Source organism: Lissotriton vulgaris, chromosome 5 (genome assembly GCF_964263255.1).
Source record: "Lissotriton vulgaris chromosome 5, aLisVul1.2, whole genome shotgun sequence".
Classification (NCBI taxonomy): Eukaryota; Metazoa; Chordata; class Amphibia; order Caudata; family Salamandridae; genus Lissotriton; species Lissotriton vulgaris.
The window spans coordinates 215,913,914-215,934,079 of NC_141693.1; the positions used below are offsets into that span (position 1 = coordinate 215,913,914).

The window sequence follows — 20,166 nt, forward strand, 5'->3', positions numbered from 1 at the left end:
TCGGCCACCCATCCTCACTCTCTGGAAGCGCGGGACTACTAACAGCTTGGATGACGAGGAGCGTAGGGCTCGAGCTGGAAGATACCAAGCAAACATTCTCCGCAGCGGGATAGGTCCCAAGCCATGAATAGCTCTGAACACTATGCATGCGGCTTTGTAGCGGACGCGAAGGTGAATCGGCAGCCAATGGAGTTCCTGTAGTGCTGCTGTAGCCGAGCTGTAGTAGGGGCGGGACAGAGCGAGTTTGGCCGCCAGATTCTGTACCCTTTGGAGCTTGCCCAGTAGTGTTACAGGGGCATCCAATAGTAGTGCGTTGCAGTAGTCGAGTCGACTTAAAATAGTGCTCCGCACTACTTCGGATCTGGCTTGCTCAGGAAGGAGAGGTAGAACCTTGCGCAACATCCGGATGAGCATCATGCACGTGGACGTGGTCTTGTTTACGTGCAGATCCAGCTGTAAATTAGGCCCAAAGGTGACCCCCAGATTACGCGCCGAGTGTGTGGCTGACACCGTCTCGGAGAAGGACGGGGGCCAGAAGTCGTCTGGGAGGTCCCTAGGAATTCGGTCACCGGAACAATGCAGAACCTCAGTTTTGGTACCGTTGAACTGTAGCGAGTTCAAACGGAGCCAGTCCGCTGTGGCCTGCATACATCGGTGAAAAGTCTCCAAAGGGACCGCGTCCTGTCCCTCCAGCGAAAAGACCAGCTGGGTATCATCTGCATAGTTAAATGCAGAGATCCCAAAGGATTTAATAAGCTGGACTAGTGGGCGGAGGTAAATGTTAAAGAGTATAGGGCTGATGGCTGAGCCCTGCGGTACTCCTTGTCCTACTCTCCGCTCCTCTGAACTGAAGGGAGGGAGCGACACCCGTTGTTGACGATTATCCAAGTAGGAAATTAGCCAGTCCCTAGCCTTGTCTTTAACTCCACACTCTTCCAGCCTCGCTATCAAGGTTGGATGGCTGACCGTGTCGAACGCGGCCGACATGTCGAGCAGCACTAAAAAGGCTGCCCGACCACTGTCGACTCGCGCCCGCAGGTTGTCAAGCACGGTCACTAACGCGGATTCCGTCCCATGGGCTGGGCGGAAGCCAAATTGCGTCTCATCCAGCCAGGTGTTTCCCTCCAAGAAGCCGGATAGAGTGCGGGTAACCAACTTTTCCATGATTTTCACTGGTACGACTGTCCTCTTCGCTTTGCTGTGTGTAAATGAGTGAACTTGTAGGTTAATATCTGTAGATGCTTTGTCTTTTCATACATGACAAATGAAGGTACTTCAATGGCACTTAACAAAGGTTTTATCTCCACAAAGAGCACGTCACTGTCGCACTTTCTCACGGGAGCCATCATATTCCTCACATCAGGTCAATTCAGTCAAGTCATCATTGTGTGCACTAGAACTGACAGTAAAGGTCAAAGTCGTTTTCTGTGGTAACAAATGTAACCTCCTAGACCCACATGATATCTATATCTCATTCCATTTGGATCAATGTCACTGGCTCGCTGTGCATTACAATTTCGTAAACAGTCTTTTATAAAATGTAACATATTGACATATAAGAAAACCAAACTCACTTCTAGCCATGAAAGCAAATACATGGGTTGGTTGTCTACTGAGGCCTTTGGGGTGGGGGCCCACCTCCGCTCACCGGGCAGCAGTATGCTCACTCATCTTAGACTGCTCTATCATGCGGAGGTTTACTTTATTACTTTTTAGTGAAAATGATTTTGCTATACAGCAGAAGGAGCACATTCATCACAGATGGTTGTCGTGCAGAGTGTCCTAACATTACTGACTGCTGGGCATTCTTTTTTATTCTTCAGAAACAACCCCAAAAAGGGATTTCAAAAAATAATAAAAAATATATAAAACAACAAAACAAGGACTCTGATGAGCAGGGACCTTTCTAACTGCATATGGGGTTATTGCTTATTTCCTCAAGCAATGTATTTTTTGATGTATTGCAGGTAACATCTGCGACTGCGCCCTAAATATGACCGCTCTCCTGATGCAATGAAGACACTCCCTAGGACAGTTAATTCCTCCACTCTACCTCTAGCCAACACGTTCCCCAGCTTTCAACCAGTCACAACTGACCAAATAAAAACCATAGTGTCCACTATTAAATCAGGATCGGCACTGGACCCTTGCCCATTCTCAGTGCTCCTGCCGGTAATGGACTCCATCATTCCATTACTCACCCAAGTCTGTAACTCCACTCTGCTTGCAGGCACTTATCCAGACCCCCTAAAAAACACACTACTAAAACCCCTGTTAAAAAAACCTTCCCTGGATAAAAATGAGTTAAAAAACTACCGGCCCATTGCGAGTCTCCCGTTCGTGGCTAAGGTGATCGAAAAAGCCATGAACACTCAGATCTCTGAATACATTGAAAAACACCATCTCCTGGATGACACGCAATTTGGATTCCGGAAATACCATGGGACAGAAACAGCCTTGATTAAGGCTGCCGATGATATCAGGGTAATCAGGGATCAGGGGGGAACAGCCATCCTGGTAATGTTGGATTTATCAGCGGCATTCGACACGGTCGACCATACCATCTTGGTCGACCGTGTCGAGGGATTCGGAATCCGTCACTCTGCTAAAGACTTAATTGCCTCCTTCCTAGCCAGAAGAACGCAGGCTGTCATCTTAGGCCCCTTTCAATCGGCACAACTTTCATCTCCCTGTGGAGTTCCTCAAGGCTCATCCCTTAGTCCGACACTATTTAACATTTATGTGTCGGACCTTGCTAACACCATCAAAGCACATGGGATGAGCCAAACCTCCTATGCCGACGATACCCAGTTGGTATTAGCAATCAAAGGTGACGGAGGTCAAGTGGCAGAAAAATTTAAGAAGGGACTAGTAGACATAGGAGAATGGATGGCCACCAACTGCCTTAAATTAAACTCAGAAAAAACTGAGGTGGTCATATTTGGTCCTCTTCTCCCAGCCTGGCCATCAAGCTGGTGGCCAGATGCTTTCGGCACCCCTCCCACCCCGACTGCCAAAGTTAGGAACCTCGGAATCATCTTCGATGAAGGTCTAAATTTCATGGATCATGCAAATAAAACAGTCTCCACGGCACATCTAAAGCTGAAGATGATCAGAAAAATCCGTCCTTTTCTACCGGAGTCAGCCATAAAAACTTTGGTCACCTCCCTAGTGCTATCAGCTCTGGATTACTGCAACGGTCTCTTCCTTAACGCTCAATCCAGAGTAATAACCAAACTACAAACTATCCAAAACGCAGCAGCACGTCTGCTTTCTGGCAAAACAAAATACAAATCAATATCAAAAAGCATAAAGGATTACCACTGGCTCACTATTCGAAACAGAATTCACATCAAGTCCCTTTGTATTGTGTTCAAAGCGCTCAAAAACCAAGGACCTCATTTTCTGAAAGAGCAGCTGCAACTGTACAAACCTAGCAGAATGCTACGTTCAGCTACCCTCAGCCAATTGGTCATTCCCTGTACAAAGACAGTATCCTGGGGTGATCGACGCTTCCTGGTGGCAGCCCCGAAGCTCTGGAATACCTTACCCCTAAACATCAGGCAGAGCCCCTCCCTCCTTCACTTCCGCAAGCTCCTAAAAACTTGGCTGTTTGATCAATGATTGCTCTTTCTCCACTCTCCTCATTACAAATAACTGAATTTATCAGCGCCAAGACGCCTGAGGGTATTTGCTGCGCTTTAGAAATATCAAAAAATAAATAAATGTATTTTTTGATGTATTGCAGGTAACATCTGCGACTGCGCCCTAAATATGACCGCTCTCCTGATGCAATGAAGGCGCGAGCCCTGCGGTCGAGTGCCTGCTCTGCCGGTGCACTGCTTCTCCCACCCTAGAACGAGACAGGGGAGCTCCTCCACCAAACTTTAAATGAATCCCCAAGGACCACACTCTTGGGGCATAAACCAGGAGGGAGTGTTTTCCTTGCTTGCAATTCGGTTCATATCAATCTTGACATGCCACTTGCCAACCCCCCAGAACGTTTAAACAACCTGGTATCAAATATTTTTTGCTGTACCCATTTTATTGAGTTTTTATTCATATGACACCAGGTCTGTTTGCACTCAAGTATACTCAAAGCTGTCATTCAGCCAGCGAACCCTGACTGCTATAACTAGCCCAATACTACTTTCTATGAAATTGATGGCAAAAGGCACTGCACCGTGAAACATAAACCGGACCGGAACCTTGCATAACTTTATTAGTTTAGAGATACCTGCCATACTGGTATATCTACGAAACTCATACACTTCCAGCACTTAACACTGGGCCCCTTTGTTCATACACAGGTATTTCTATCTGCTTTGTGAATCTGTCCCATAAATGTACAGTTCTCTCATTGTGCAACTTTGAGCACATCCATGTTTGTACTGGCAGGCACAATTTCCACTCTACAATAACCTTTGAGAAAAGTTTGCAAGGCCACAATGAGATGAACGTCAAAAATGATCAGGTTACCTAGTTTTTAACACCACCAGTAGGCAGCTGGATAGGGCACAGTAGCCAGGCATACACATGTAACAAAGAAAGAATGAGGCAATGTGATGAACTTATTATCAATAACTGTGTCTAGAAGTTCAGTTACTTGTGACTCATTCAATAGATTTGCGTATCAGATTATCCAAACTGTATGTAGACAAACTACCCTGAAAAGAGCCCGGAAAGGGCATGTGTCCCAAGTCATGCTGCACGTGTAGTCACAGAGCGATGTGAATAAAGCATGTACACTTATGTGATGTTAAGCAATCACCACTTGCAGGTTAGAGGAAATGAACGTTTCTTACCAGCTTGGGAAGACTCCTGCGAGAGAAGACCCTCCTGGGGCAGGAGATATGAAGATGGCCAGAGCACCAGCCCCTCATGTTGAGCCATTCGACTGTGCGGGAGGGAGGGGGTGCGTCCTCCTTGTGGAGTAAAATCAGCTGCTTCTGGGCTCTCACCGCTGTGTTCTCCAGCATTCTTTCCAGCTACACAAACATACACACCGATACTAGTTATGTGATGGCATTAGTACCCATCATATGAAACATTACATTAAGCAGCAAGCAAATACACTGAAATGGGAACAAGATTCTCCCAAATGGCTTTGCGTATTATAAAAATTGAGCACCAGCGAAGTCGTAGTGGTGGCTATGGCAAAAGTTTGGAGCTGGACGTGGGCCATAAGAAGGATCAGGATGCAGGGCACTATGTAAGTAATTATATATTTATGTAATCACCTTAATACTGTATTTTCCATCATGTAACAGGGTTGCTGAGCATGGTGCTCCAGTATTCTCTAATATAAACAGGTTAATATGTGCTTATTCCTTGCGAATTTCCTGTTACATTTAAACGTGGATCTATCCTTTGGCTACAACCTTATTTATCCTTGATGATACAAGTCTTTGTATGTACTGAAATAAGATTCGAAAATGGATTTTATTCTTGATATTTTACACGTTTTATCGGCCAATTTGTTTTTTTAATGTTTTTTGTACATGTGTCTTTAATGATTGTTTATAATCGAATAAAGACTAATTGCATAAAATACACTGGAATGGCACAGCAGATAAACTATGATGGTTCCCTTGACAGTCAAAACTTGGTCTAATAGCTTTAGCATGTTGTTGCAGGCATGGTGAGACATTAGTTCAACAGACAACCAATGTCAAGGTACAGAGGAGTACCGTGATGGCCATTCTTGTTTGTAGTTCTTCAGGCTGCGAGAGGTGGAAGGGATAAGGATACTTTTCTGAGAAGGAAGAGGATGTTGCATACCTCTAAACGTACTTCAGATAGATGCTGGGTACTTGTAACAAACTCATCTCTGAACTATCCCAACAACAGACCCTGAATCTTTTTTCAACAGGCTGTGACAGAACTAGAGATCACCACCCACATACCAGGGAGTCACGCAGTCATTGCACAAAAACATAGGACATAAGTTGTGTGGGCAATGCCCTACGTCTTCAGTTAATAGGCTCTTCAAGCCAAGCGCCAATTAACAGATCCATGGACACTGTGAGATGAGCAGTGATAAAGAAGCTGCCAAGTGAACATCAAATCCAAATGCCAGGAAACAGTAGTTCTCCAGTATTAGGGTTGTCTTTCATAGATTCACATGATTGAATAATATTCCCCGTCGTCGAAGTGGGCGGTACATAAAATAGTAGTAATATATATATATATATATATATATATATATATATATATATATATATATATATATATGAAAAATATATATATAATTATACATATACATAAGAAATGTAAACATATAAAATATATAACGTAAAGTTAAAAGTACCATAGAACTGAAAAAAGGCCCATAGAAGCCTTAAAGGGAGAATTTACTTAAGTAACATATCATAGTCATTATAATAGTCCACATTCCAGCCAATCAGGCAACAGCCCCCTCTAGAACCTTCTCCTCAGGAGCTCAAGCCCTAAGATTTTCTACTGCACGTTGTGTGAAGGGAGTCTCCATGAGCTCTGCTCAGTTTCTTCAACTCTTTTGCTTATTTCAACTCTCAAGATGTCTTCTACTAAGAAATCATTATTTAGACCGTGTTCATCCTGTGGAAAGCTTCGCCTTTTTTATGAAGATCCTCACAGTAAGTGTATTTACTGTCTTTACCCGGACCATGAAGTTAAAAACTGCAAGTTTTGCAAGACCTTCTCCTCAAAGACTTTAAAAGATAGAGAGGCCCGTCTCCTTCTGTGGCTACACAAGTTGAAGACTTCCGAAGATCCTGTTTCTGACATGGAAAGCGTGTCTTCTTTCCACTCTAAAGCCTCTCTTAAGCGTGGGTCAGAGACTGAGGTGCCTTCTCCTTTCCTGGAGAGAAAGAAGCTCGTCAACGCTTCTAAATCTGTCTCCCCACGGGATTTGCCAGCCTCCACGCCTACGGGACCTGGTTCTCTGGCGTCGCAATCCCAAGCTGTGCCTTCGTCATCTAAAACGGGCGCCAGCTCATCGACGCGTCCGATGACTACGAGATCCGTTGACGCTCTACCAACATTGACGATAACATGTTCTATGTCAACGAGGACTATGACAACGACGTCTACCTCGTCGTCGACGCTTCCAGAGGTGAGGCCTATTCCCTCTATTCTCAAGATATCGTCGACGGCCGTTAAACCTGCCTCGTCGATGCCTGTGGCTAAGAAGCTTTCGTCGACAAAGACCTCGTTGACGCGCCCATCGTCGACTGCCACATCTTCGTCGACGTCCACATCATCGTCGTCGGCCAAGACCTCGTTGACGGCCAAGACCTAGTCGACGTCAAGACCTCGTCGACGTCAAGACCTCGTCGATGGTCAAGACCTCTTCGACGGCCAAATCTTCGTCGACGGTTACCAGCCCATCGACAGCAATATCCTCGAAATCTATGACGACGATTTATTTTTCGTCGACGGCTCCATCGACGGCACGCAAATCTACGTCGATGAAGACAAAGGAGAAGATATTATCTCCGTCGCCGGTTCGATTGCCATCTACATTTGTTTCCACTGCCTCCTCGTCGACAGGACCGGCGACAACACACCATTCACTTGCTACTGCAACTACTTTCACAGTGGTCACAGCTTCAGTGGTCAAACGCCCAGTTCCACTGAGTCCTATAACTGATGCTACTACTCATCCAACACAATTATTTGAGTCGGGAGGTGAGGATTCTGATGACGGTTCCTATGTGAATGACGTCTTTCGTCCTGCGTCTTGGGGTGTGCTCTCTTTCCCGTCCATGATGCTCGCTTTGCTGCACCTCATGAGGAACAAATGACTCAGATACCGTCCTCATTGGTGACCAACCTGCAGCATATGTTGGATGATTATAATCGCAGATTCCCTCCATCTGCGCCTACTTCTCCAACTCCTCAACCTGCGCTGCCAGCATCAATACCTACGGAGACACCGCGATCGCCAATCCATCTGCAGCAGGATACAGATGATGATGCGGATGTGAACCAGGACACTGATCAGGATGTAGATAACGCCCCTACGGATTGGGATGATTACAGAGCCCAAACACCATCTACGCCACCGACATCGCCTTTGCCTTCCCCACCGGTGGACATCGGAAGCATTCATAATTTAATGGTACGTGCTGCCAAACGTTTCCATTTAACCTTAGAGATGCAGCAAACGGATTGCTTCCTCTATGACTTCAAAGATCAACCCCTCAAGCAAACCCATACCAACCCAGTTATTGATTTTATTTGGGAAGAAGGTCTCAAACTTATGGCACGACCAAATTCCACCCCGGCTGTGTTACCACGTCTGGACAAAAAAATACAAGGTGCCTGCAAACTCTCCAGCATGCCTGGTTTCACACCCTAAGGCGGCTTTCGTCGTAACGCAGGCTGCCCAAAAAAGTTCAAGGAATCCAGCCACTCCACTAACCTCCCCTCCGGACCAAGAAGGGAGCCGATTAACTGTATCAGCAAGAAATTCACCACCATGGCTGCCACAACGGTCAGAGCGGCAAACTCCCTGGCCATCCTTGGAAGATATGACCGCCAAATGTGGTCAGAAATTGCAGCCTTGATTGACCAGCTCCCAGATTCCGTCCGAGCCGAGGCCTGCACGATAGTCCAAGAAGGAGAGAAGATCTCTTCAGAGATTATTGACTGCGCTGTTGACATCTCTTCGACAGGGTTCAGGCAGCTTGCTGGAGCTGCTGTTTTACGACGCCAGGGCTGGCTCAAATCTACGGCTTTTCGCCCTAGGTGCAGGCGAGAATTCTTGATTTGCCATACGATGGTGATTCCCTGTTTGGCAAGCATGTCGCCGAGGCTCTGGAATCCATGAAAAAGGACACAGATACGGCTCCTGCCTTAGGGAACCTCCAGTACAGGAAATGGCCTTTTCGAGGAGCACGTGGCAGAGGCAGTTCTTCAAATTTTCGTGGCTCCTCCCAGTATCAATCCTTTGGTGACAACAAGCAAAGATACAGCTACCAATCTCAAAATCGCCAAACCGATTCAAGACCTTATCGGAGGAAAAATAATTACAGGGGGGGAAACACCTCCAAAAAGCAGTGACTTCCACAGCAACAAGTGTTCTCAGACTGTGAAGATTGGAGGTTGAATCTCCCACAACTTCTTAAATTGGTCTCATATCACCTCGGATCGTTGGGTCCTAGACGTCATCTCGAAAGGACATGTTCTCAAGTTTACAAAATTTCCACCCACCCGTCAACCTTCCTGTCCCCCCCACCTCATCTAAAAGATCTGTTGGCTCAAGTCAAGATCATGATTAAAAAAAGGGGCTGTCGAAGTGGTTCCTCGAGCACAACAGGGCAGGGGCTTTTATTCCCGGTTCTTTTTAATCAAGAAAAAGTCGGGAAAGTGGCGCCCCATTCTGGACTTATGAGCCCTCAACAAATTAATCAAATCACAAACTTTCCGAATGTTGACCCTACTGGAAATTTTACAATACCTCAACCCCGGAGAGTTCCTCTCCACTATCGACCTCCAAGATGCATATTTTCATGTGCCAATACATCACAAACAGAGAAAATATCTTCGCTTCACTGTCGGATCGAAGCACTTCCAGTTCAAGGTGTTGCCTTTCTGCCTTTGATCAGCGCCGAGAGTCTTCACAAAGATCATGGCTCCGGTCGCAGCTTTCCTTCGCCTGCAAGGCATTCAATTTTACCCTTATCTGGACGATTGTCTAATAAAAGCACAGGCACGTCAAACAGCAAGACAGCATACTCCGGCCGCACCTTGGGCCTTTCTGTCAATCAGGAAAAGTCTCATCTTCGCCCCTCACAACAGAGAATCTTTCTAGGAGCCTTAATCGATTCTAGTCAGGCACAGGTGTTTGTATCACAGGAGCGACAACTTCGCATACACAAGATGCTTGCTTTTCTAAAATCAAAAAAGTCAGTTTCTGTCGGGATCTTGAAATCTTTTCTGGGCATGGCCTCTTCTTGCATACATCTGATCACGCACTGCAGACTTCACATGAGTCATACAGTAGGAGGTGGACAAACAATGGAAACAAATTTCGGGGTCGTTCAACGACAAACTCTACCTGACCCCCCGCATTCAAACAGCTTTGGAATGGTGGGCTCACCTTCCAAATATCGCCGCTGGTCAGCCCTTCCAGGAAACAACTCCTACGCTTATTCTCACAATGGATGTTTCCTTGGAGGGTTGGGGGGCACACCTCAACGGAATGTCAGTCAAGGGCAAATGGACTGCAGCTCAACGCACATGGCATATAAATCGTCAAGAACTATTGGCCATCTTCCTTGCCCTGAAATCTTTCCGGATGCTGATACAAGGCCAATCGCTGCTGGTGCGGACAGACAACACCACCAGCATGCACTACCTGAAAAAGCAGGGAGGTACAAGATCTCTTCTGCTTTCCAAGCAGGGGCAAGAAATCTGGAATTGGGTGATTCAACACCAGGTTCACCTGACCGCAGTTCACATGCCGGGCGTCTCCAACAATCTTGCTGAGTGTCTCAGCAGATCTCTGGCGGACAATCACGAGTGGGAACTCCACCAACCCACTCTGGAGTACATCTTCCGCCAGTGGGGCCATCCACAGATGGATCTGTTTGCGACCCCAACCAACCGCAAATGCCTACGCTTTGCAAGTCGGCATCCCCACAGAGAGTCGAGCGGAAATGCGTTTTCGATTAATTGGTCGAGCAAATTTGTCTACGCTTTTCCCCCGCTCCCTCTTGTTCCGCGCCTGCTACACAGGATGAAGCTTCAACCATGCCACCTCTTACTGATTGCACCCAGGTGCCCGTGGTTCACAGACTTCCTCCTGTTATCTCAGTGCAATCCGCTACCTCTTCGCCCTCTGCCTCACCTGCTCACCATGAACCAAGGACGGATTTGCCATCCGGATCCGGCATATCTCCAACTGCATGCTTGGAACCTGAACACAATGAGTTTACAGGTCTGAATATCACTTCGGAGTGCAGGAAAGTGCTGGCTCATGCACGTGCTCCTTCCACCATTAAAACATATCAATTGAAATGGAAGCGTTTTTGTGTTTGGTGTCACAAGGAAGCCCTTTATCCAATGCACGCCAAGCCGCATCAAATCCTGCCTTTGATCTTATCCCTAGCGAAGTCAGGACTTTCTCATTCCAAACTTAAAGTCTTCCTGGCAGCGATTTCCCGCTTTCGTCATGATGGCACCACCTCTCTGTATTCCTCTAGAATCATTCGACAGTTCTTCGGAGGCCTTTTTCAAATGTATCCGCCCATACGTCGTCCGCCGTCTTCATGGCGCTTGAATCTGGTTTTCTCTCAGCTCCTCCTACCTCCTTTTGAACCCACCCATTCAGCGGACTTAAAATTCCTCACGTGGAAGATTGCTCTTCTACTCGCACTTACATCATCAAGGCGAGTAAGTGACATCCAAGCATTCACTATCCAACCTCCATTTCTTCAATTCTCTAAGGACGCTGTTACTTTAGGCACAAATCCGAAATTCATTCCCAAAGTTACTTTGGATTTCCATCTGAATGAGCCCGTCATTCTCAGGACTTCCTTCCCAAATCCTCAGTCTCCCGCTGAGCGTTCTCTGCATTCCTTGGATTTAAACCGTTGCCTGAAATTCTACATCCAGCGCACCATTCCTTTTCGAAAATCAGATCAGCTCTTTGTGGCCAATGCTGATTATGCAAAGGACAGCCAGTCACTAAACAATCCATTACTAGATGGATTTCTTCTGCCATCTCTTTCTGCCATTGCCGGGCCGGAAAGCCTCTCTCTGCTCCGGTGCGAGCACACTCGACAAGGGCTGTGGCATCATCTACCGCCCTCTTTGCTGGAGTGCCTCTGCGCCAGATCTGCAGAGCTGCAACGTGGTCGAGCAGACACACGTTTACAAAGCACTACTGTCTGGAGTCAGCGGATGCCGCAGATGCTGCTGTGGGCCAAGCTGTGTTACGAAATCTTTTTAACTAGGGTGAGCCTCTGTTGCTTCCCGCCTCCTGTCATAAAAGGTTTTGCCATATGTCTGAATGTATGCTATATTAAGGTTTTGAAATTCCTTTTATGACTCATGTATTACTTTACTGCTTTCTACTCTTATTCAAGCATGTGAATCTATGAAAGACACCCCTAATACTGGAGAAGAACATTAGTTACTTACCTGTAAACTGTGGTTCTCCAGTATTGGTGTCTTTCATAGATTCACATGCGACCCACCCTTCCTCCCCTCAGAGGCTCTCTTCTCCTCATGCACTCTTGGTCACTTTGGTGCTACGAAAATCTGAGGGCTTGAGCTTCTGAGGAGAAGGTTCTAGAGGGTGCTGTTGCCTGATTGGCTGGAATGTGGACTATTATAATAACTATGATATGTTACTAAAGTGAATTCTCCCTTTAAGGCTTCTATGGGCCTTTTTTCAGTTCTGTGGTACTTTTAACTTTACGTTATATATTTTATATGTATTACATTTCTTATGTATATGTATAATTATATAATTTTCTATATGTATAATAATATATGTATAATAATATATATAATATATATATATATATTGCTACTATTTTATGTACCGTGGGACTCCCACTTCGACGACGGGGAATATTCAAGCATGTGAATCTATGAAAGACACCAATACTGGAGAACCACAGTTTACAGGTAAGTGACTAATGTTCTTAGCTCCCATTCGCGTAGTATTACATTTTCAGCATTTGTCTAGTCCAAGTTTGTCCAACAGGTTCGTATTCCCAGAAACCAACGTATAAGTAATTAGTTATGTAAATTGATGTCCTGCAAATATCCTGAAAATCTGACATGGGACAAGCCACCCTGTACCGACCTAGGCACACCTGGTGTAGGGTACCCACAACTGCTCAGTATCCCTCTCTTTTTGCCAAATGAAGAAGCAAGCTGTGCTGGAATGCGTTCTTTTTAAAATACTTACTTTGGATCATTTATATAAGCATATCTTGGATTAAAAAAAGGCAAGACATTTCAGAGTTATCCAAATTGACAATCTACAATTTGCACAACAGCCCTCGACTAACTCTAATTGGTCTAACTTCTAGCACTCCACCTGGTCAATGCAATGTTGTAAAGCGTACAAAGCACTATGTATTTACAAATGCCATTATTCATTCTTTTCAAAGCATCATTAACCGTACTTTGGAGGCCTGTCTGTACTATAATAGGGACCTGTGGCTTATATTGTTTCCACGTCGGCCCAACTCACCTCTCCAACAGTGGGCTCTTGGTCTCCGACTCCCACTATAAGGATGCAGTCGGCTTGTCTTATGCAGCGCTGAGTCCAGGGAGTTAGCGAGCTGTCGGACTGATACAGGACAATGCGATGGATATCCTCCTGCTGCCCAAGCCAGCTGGACAGCCTGTACTCATGGACACTGTAATGCAATGTGTTGGGAGGCATCATTAAAAACAACATTAATCATTTATTTCCAATGTATTACTGTTGCAAGCGAATAACATGTAATTAGATAAATTGTAAATGTATACCCACTGATGATGCTATGCTATATAGGTTAGGGGCCGAATCTCTACATTCTTCGCCTCTCTCTTTTTTGCCAAATTAAGAAGCAGGCTGCGTGTACTGCGTAGGATGTGCAAGCTTGGGTGCAAGACCCTACCCTACTTTGACAGGAGGTTCTCCTGAAAGGGCAGCCAGATCGGGCAACAAACGCTCATGGCCAGAAGTTCCGGGTACCTCACTCTCTTCACTCAGTCTCTACGTAGACTTAGGCAGGGTCTCCTGATCCTTTTCAGTACTCTGGGCAGGAGAGGGAGGGGCAGAAAAGTGTATAAGAGTCTCCACGCCTAGTGTAGGCAAAATAAGCCTCCTATAGAGGATTGCCTTGGAATTTTAACATGGAAAAGGTCTTACATTCCACGTTCTGTCCAGTGGTGAACATATCAAGCCAAGTTTCTCCCCATGGTTGGAAAAAGCCCTGTGCCACCTCCGAGTGTAACTGCCTTTTGTGATCCGCTAGGCAACGGCAGAAAAGTTATTCTACCCTCACGTTCAAATAACCTGCCAGGTACTGAGTGAACAAGAATATGCCCTGAGCGTTTAGCCAATTCCAGAGACTTAGAGCCTTCTGGCACAGGACCCAGGACCTGACATTGCCCTGTTTGTACAGTAGCACATGTCAGTCATGTTGTCTCTGAACATATGTACCTGTTCCTCTGGATGAACAGGAGGAACGCCTTCAGCCCCAATCGAATTGCTCGCAACTCCAGCAAGTTGATGTAGATGCAAGCTTCCACCCAAGAATAGAGACCTCTGATATCACCACTCCCTGATAGATGTTACTTGCCTTTGGTAATGTTTTTTCTGGTATAAATTTTATCTAACCGCGGATTCTTCACCTTAGAGTATTCCCCAGTAGTTTTGACTTCTATGTGGATATGATCCTTTTTCTTATATTCTTCTTTACAGCTCTCACCACGTCTCCTTTATTCCCTGTTCTTTCTTATCATACATGTTTCTATCATTTGCCTCTTTTTCCAATCTTGCTTCTTCCTTTTCTTCATCTTTCCCACCTTTTCAGATTCTCTCAATTGATTTTTACTTTTAATATCTTCGTTTACTTCAATTTTTTTTTATAGTTCTTATTGTTGAATTTTTCACATGTACTATTGTTCACAATTTATGAGATTTTATTGGTTCACTTATGTTTTTATTACTTTCATCTCACAAATGTTTTTGGAAATTGTCACATGGAACATCAGAGGCTTGAACTCCCCCATTAAAAGACTGAGTCTTATCTCACCTCTCCAAATTAGATGTTAATATTGCATTACTGAAGGCGAATCACTAAAACTCAAAAGAAATTGGGTTGGGGCAATCTTTTTCACACCAGGAGATGGCAAAAGGAATGGGGTTATAACTCTGTCACAAAGCACTGAATGCCAAGCTTGTATCTCAAGAATCCGACACAGAGGGTAGGTGGATTATCACTCACCTCCTGCTGGGGAAGACCCCTCTGTCTTTGCTTAACATTTATGTCCCTACTAGCGGTGATGGCACGTTTTGGTCTCGTATATCTCAGTTATTGCTAAAGTACCCATCAGAAAACTTTATTCTTGCCGGAGACTGCAACCAAGTGATGGACCTGTTTATTGATAGAAATTCTAAATCCCCCTTTATCCCAAACACGCCACAAAAAGTTTTCACACAAACTATACAATAAAGAAACTTATTAGACTCATGGCGCCTCTGCAACTCATCCACAAGAGAATACTCCTTTTTTTCCTCTCCACATCAAACACAATCTCGAATAGACCATATTTATATTTCACACAACATTTCCCAATCCTTACGTTCTGCTGACATAGGCCCTATTACTCATTTCAGATCATGCACCTGTTTCAATTCAATTAGACATTTTAAATCAATCCACATTGCCAAAAAATGGCATTTCTATAATTCCTTACTCCTTGACCCTAATTTCAATTAATTTTTTACCTCTGTCGCTTGAGCTTTTTCATATTAATTTAACAAATGATGTCTCCTTTCATACAGTGTGGGACGCCTTTAAGGCCACCGCTCAGGATTTCATCATTAGATTTGTGTCAAATAAACGTAAAGTTTCCCGCATATTACATAACACACTTCTTGCTAAGATTGAAAAAATAGGGCACTCCTTCCACACCTCCAAGTCGAAGGACTACCGTAAAGATCTCATCAATGCAAAAATCGCTTTTAACGAATCCACTACCGAACAGGCCTCCCTCTACTTACTGAAATCCTCAGCGAAGTATTATGGTGGCCAAAACAAATCAGGCAAACTTCTAGCCAGTTATCTAAAGATTAAACAGCAGAACCTTCATAGGAGAGGTGGAGGCTTATGGATTGGTATCTGGCTATAAACTGAATAGAGGAAAATATGAGATACTACCCTTAACCTAATACACCTTTAAGGATGATTTTAAGATCCCCAACTTTACTTGGAAGCCTATACATGTTAAATATCTTGACATCTGGTTTTCTCCCTCTATAAAGACATCTACCTCTTTAAACATAGACAAATGTTCTGCCAAACTTAAAACATTGATCGCATGATGGCATCCCCTTCATCTTTCTTGGTGGGGTCGTCTGGACACAATCAAAACGATGTAGACTTCGATAGTTGTGTATATCCTTTCTAACATTCCACTTTCCATTCCATCTACATTTTTTCCAAAAGATTAATTATATTTTGACTTCTTTTTTATGGAACGCTAAAAAACAAAGAATGGCATTACAGAAATTAACAAGACCAAAATCTGAAGGAGGTGCCAATTTACCCCTTTTCTCCATTTATCACAAAGCCTTTCAGTTACGACAACTATCGAATTGGATCACTAATCAATCTGAAGATAAACTTCTCTGGGTGGATCTTGAGAACTCCTTTTTAGCTCCCTTCTCATTTCAAGAATATCTCTCCTTTACTCGCAAACCACAAAAGCTCTCTACTCCCATAATTAAGCAATCCTGTAAACTACTATCCACTGCACCCCACTTAGTAGTACATAATTTATACACTTTTCTCAATTCCACAATTTGGCACGATAAACAAATCCTTTTTAATAGGAAACCTATATATTGGAAGGCTTGGAGAAATAAGATCTACTCTGGGTTCATCAATTTTTAGATCAGGGCGCACCCATTCAATTTACGCAATTACAAACTCTTTATTATTTGCCTTCTTCCTTTAACCCTAAATTTTTGGCCTTGCAGAAAGTAATACTTGATACCTATGCTAAACTCAAATCTTCACCTTATTCACCCCCCACCCCCTTTTCCCATGGCATAACCTTTTGCACATGAACCCCAAAGTGTCCACCATTTATTCCCGTTTAATGGTACCTTCTGAGATCAGAGACAAAACCATAGTGGAACTCTCACGGGAATCCGATCTGGGAACGAATTGGCTTATCTCTTTTTGGAACAGAATTTGGACGGAACTTAGGAAATCATCCAGAGTTGTCAGCGCAACACAAACACTCTTCTTTATTTACAACAGATTGTTTCTTACCCCCACATACCTACAAAAATACACAACACAAATCTCAACACTTGCTGGACATGTTCCCAGGTTGATGCTGATCGCCATCATATGCTTTTCACCTGTCCACATGTTTTTATATTCTGGAAACAGGTCTGGCACCAAATCAACACTCTATTTCACACCACAATTCTCCTCTCCCCCACAAACATCTTCCTAGGTAGTTTAACACCGGACTGGAAAACGAGTCAATCCCAGTTACTATTTATTGATTTGTTAATAGCTGTAGCTTTTCAGCAAAGATCAAAAAACCTGAAAGATTACTCTAAATTGTCCTATTTAGCTTGGTGGTATGATGTATGTCACAATCATCGCCTCGATACAGCACTCGTTCATCCTATCTCTCTTGCTACTAAACGTTCTCACCTTTGGGGCCCACTCACACAATTTCTAGACGATACCGTGAAGCAAACTTCTTTACCTGCTCCCTCACAACAAGAAGTTACCAAGCCTCCTTGACCTCCTATTGTTTATTTAGAAGTATGTTTAATATATCATTTTCTATAATATTTTTTAAAATGGTGTATTTTTGACATGTACTGTTATTTAAGATTTCTGTGAACCTTTGATTGTATTCATATTATGTTCTATATTATCCTTTTACGATGTGAATGGATATTATATATCATTATTATTCTGTATTACACCTTCATGTATTTATGTATTAACAAATAACTGCACATATGAAGTATTGTTTTTATGATCATATTAATCTTTTCAATAAACCTTTTTCTTGAACTTTAAAGAGAATATTCCCCAGTAGGTGGTGTTGGTCGGCTCTAAGTCTGAAGTGATGCTGCAGTGCGCATATAAATGCCATATAACTCTAATATTTTGACCAGTGTGCAGATTCTAATGGGGTCTTAGGGTGAAGAGCCCATATTGCAGAGTGGAGAGGATGGGAAGGTCTGTGAGGAATCTGCGGTTATATAGAGTCTTTACCAGAAAAAACGTTACTGAAAGTAAATAACTTGTTCTTCAGTTAGAGACTTTGAACTGCAGATTCCTCACATTAGAACGGATACCCAAGCAATACCTTTCCAGAGGTGGGTCTGCGAAATGGCTCAAGACAGAAAGCCCTGAAGAACCAAACAGACAAAATGCCTGTTTCGACCGACCTGACTGTCCAAGCAATAGTAGTTTGTGACCATGTAGAGAGATGCCCACATAGCCGTTTGGCAGAGGTCCAGAACAGGCACTCAGTGAGCAAACACAGTAGTAGCGGCCTTGACCCTGGTGGAATAGGCCCAAAAGCACTCAGGAGACTGCATTTTTTGCTAGGTCTTAGCAGATCTTAATGCAGAGCACAACCCATCAAGAAATAGTCTGCTTCTGCACAGCCTTGCCCTATTTTGCTCCAGTAAGCCCAATCATGAGTTGATCGGCCATCTGATGGTCTTTGGTGCGATCAATGTAGAAGGAAAGAGCTCTCTTTGATCCAGGCGATGGAGTCTCTCCTCCTCCTTGGAAGGATGAGGCAGAGCAAAAACGGTAGGTAGAATGATACTTTGGCCAACATGGAAAGAAGTGACAACTTTCGGCATGAAAGATGCATGCATCATAAGAACCAGTTTTCCAGGGAAAAAGCTGATGTAAGGAGGATGGCCCGATAGATGTTGCACCTCGCTGACCCTCCTGGTTGATGTAATAGCCACCAAGAAGAGCAGCAGAGGGCAGCTGTGTAGCAGCTTGAAGGGAGAACGCATCAGAAATGTGAGGGCCGGATTCAGGTTCTATTGAGGCATCAGAAGGGTGGAGGAAATAAGAGTTGTAAACCTTTCAGAGAAACGAGCCACATGTGACTTGAACAGGGTAGGTTGGTTTGTCAACAAAACAAACACCACCACCTCAGACAGTGGCTCAGAAAATCAGTTCATCAGAGAGGAGCACCATGCCACAAACTTATTCCAACAGTAGGCATATACAGTTTTGGTGGACGGGAGCCTGGCTGCCAAGATGACACCACAAACCTCGGGAAGGAGATTGAGGACTGAACTGCTGCAGCTCAATATCCATGCATGATGGTGGAGCGTGCGCCAGTTGGGGTGCAGTACCCCATCCTGCTGCTGTGACAGAGGATCCTCTGGTAGTGGCAGCCTGATCTGAGGACCAATGCTCATGCTTTGGAGTCTGGGATAACATACTCTCTGTGCCCAATCTGGAACTACTAGGACGACTTGGGCCCGGTTGGTCCGATTGTTCTTTTTTTTTTTTATTTTATTTTATTTTCACCTGGTACGAGACAGATTGTTCTTTACAACTCTAGGCAGTAGTGGTATTGGCAGAAATGCTAATGTGTACATAGAATCATAACATCCTAATGGGGGTAGTTGCAAAAAGGAATTCTCACAAGAAATTAAAAAAGTACGTATGTCATTTTAAAATATTAATTTGCCACGTTTTCGTTAACTTTTTAATGATTGTGTTGAATATTAATGCTTATGTTTTTATGTAATAATTTTATGCTTTATCGCTATATGTTTACATGTTACTATTTTTTCATTTAATATTAATGTGTTGTTAGATCTGCTTTTATACTTGAATAACTATTAAAAATGACATACGTACTTTTTTAATTTCTTGTGAGAATTCCTTTTTGCAACTAGCCCCATAGGATGTTATGATTCTATGTACACATTTGTTGTTTCCCTGAACCACGAACTATCAGACTTTTTCAGGGGGTCCTTGTTACTTGCATTATATTGGCAGAAATGCTAACAGGAGTCCCACATTACAGCCTAAACGGAAAGTATCTTTAAGCGAGGGTTACTTGGGAATCTCCAAAGCACAGAAAAGCTGTCATTGAACTTTCTCTGCGATGGTAAATACATCGAGCTAAAGTTCTCAGCATTTTTGGGCGAGACCTTGCGCCACCAAGAGTAGTTGTCATTTGTGATCCACAAGACATCGAAGGCTGAGTTGGTCTGCCCTGGATCTCAAAGAGCCTGCCAGGTGCTGTACAACCAGGAAAATGTCTTCGTGCTCCAGCCAAGTCTAGAGGCACAGAGCATCCAGGCACAAGATCTGCAACCCCACCCGCCCTGCTTGTTTGCATTGAGAGAGCACAGGTCTAGTGTAGGATTAAGTCCTCCCTCCTTTTTTGGCACCAAGAGGTAGCAGGAATAGCAACCACAAC

The 20,166-nt window shown here is 44.1% G+C and overlaps 1 protein-coding gene across 1 annotated transcript in view; it reads right to left on the minus strand.

Moving 5' to 3' along the window:
• PNPLA7 (patatin like domain 7, lysophospholipase) overlaps positions 1-20,166 on the minus strand; it is a 1,710,105-nt gene that overhangs the window by 659,896 nt on the left and 1,030,043 nt on the right. Inside the window, exons 24-25 of the mRNA XM_086921192.1 lie at positions 13,199-13,367; positions 4,806-4,988 (exon numbers count right to left, since the gene is read on the minus strand). Of these exons, the coding sequence (XP_086777318.1) occupies positions 4,806-4,988; positions 13,199-13,367 (352 nt within the window). The remainder of the gene's footprint in view (positions 1-4,805; positions 4,989-13,198; positions 13,368-20,166) is intronic.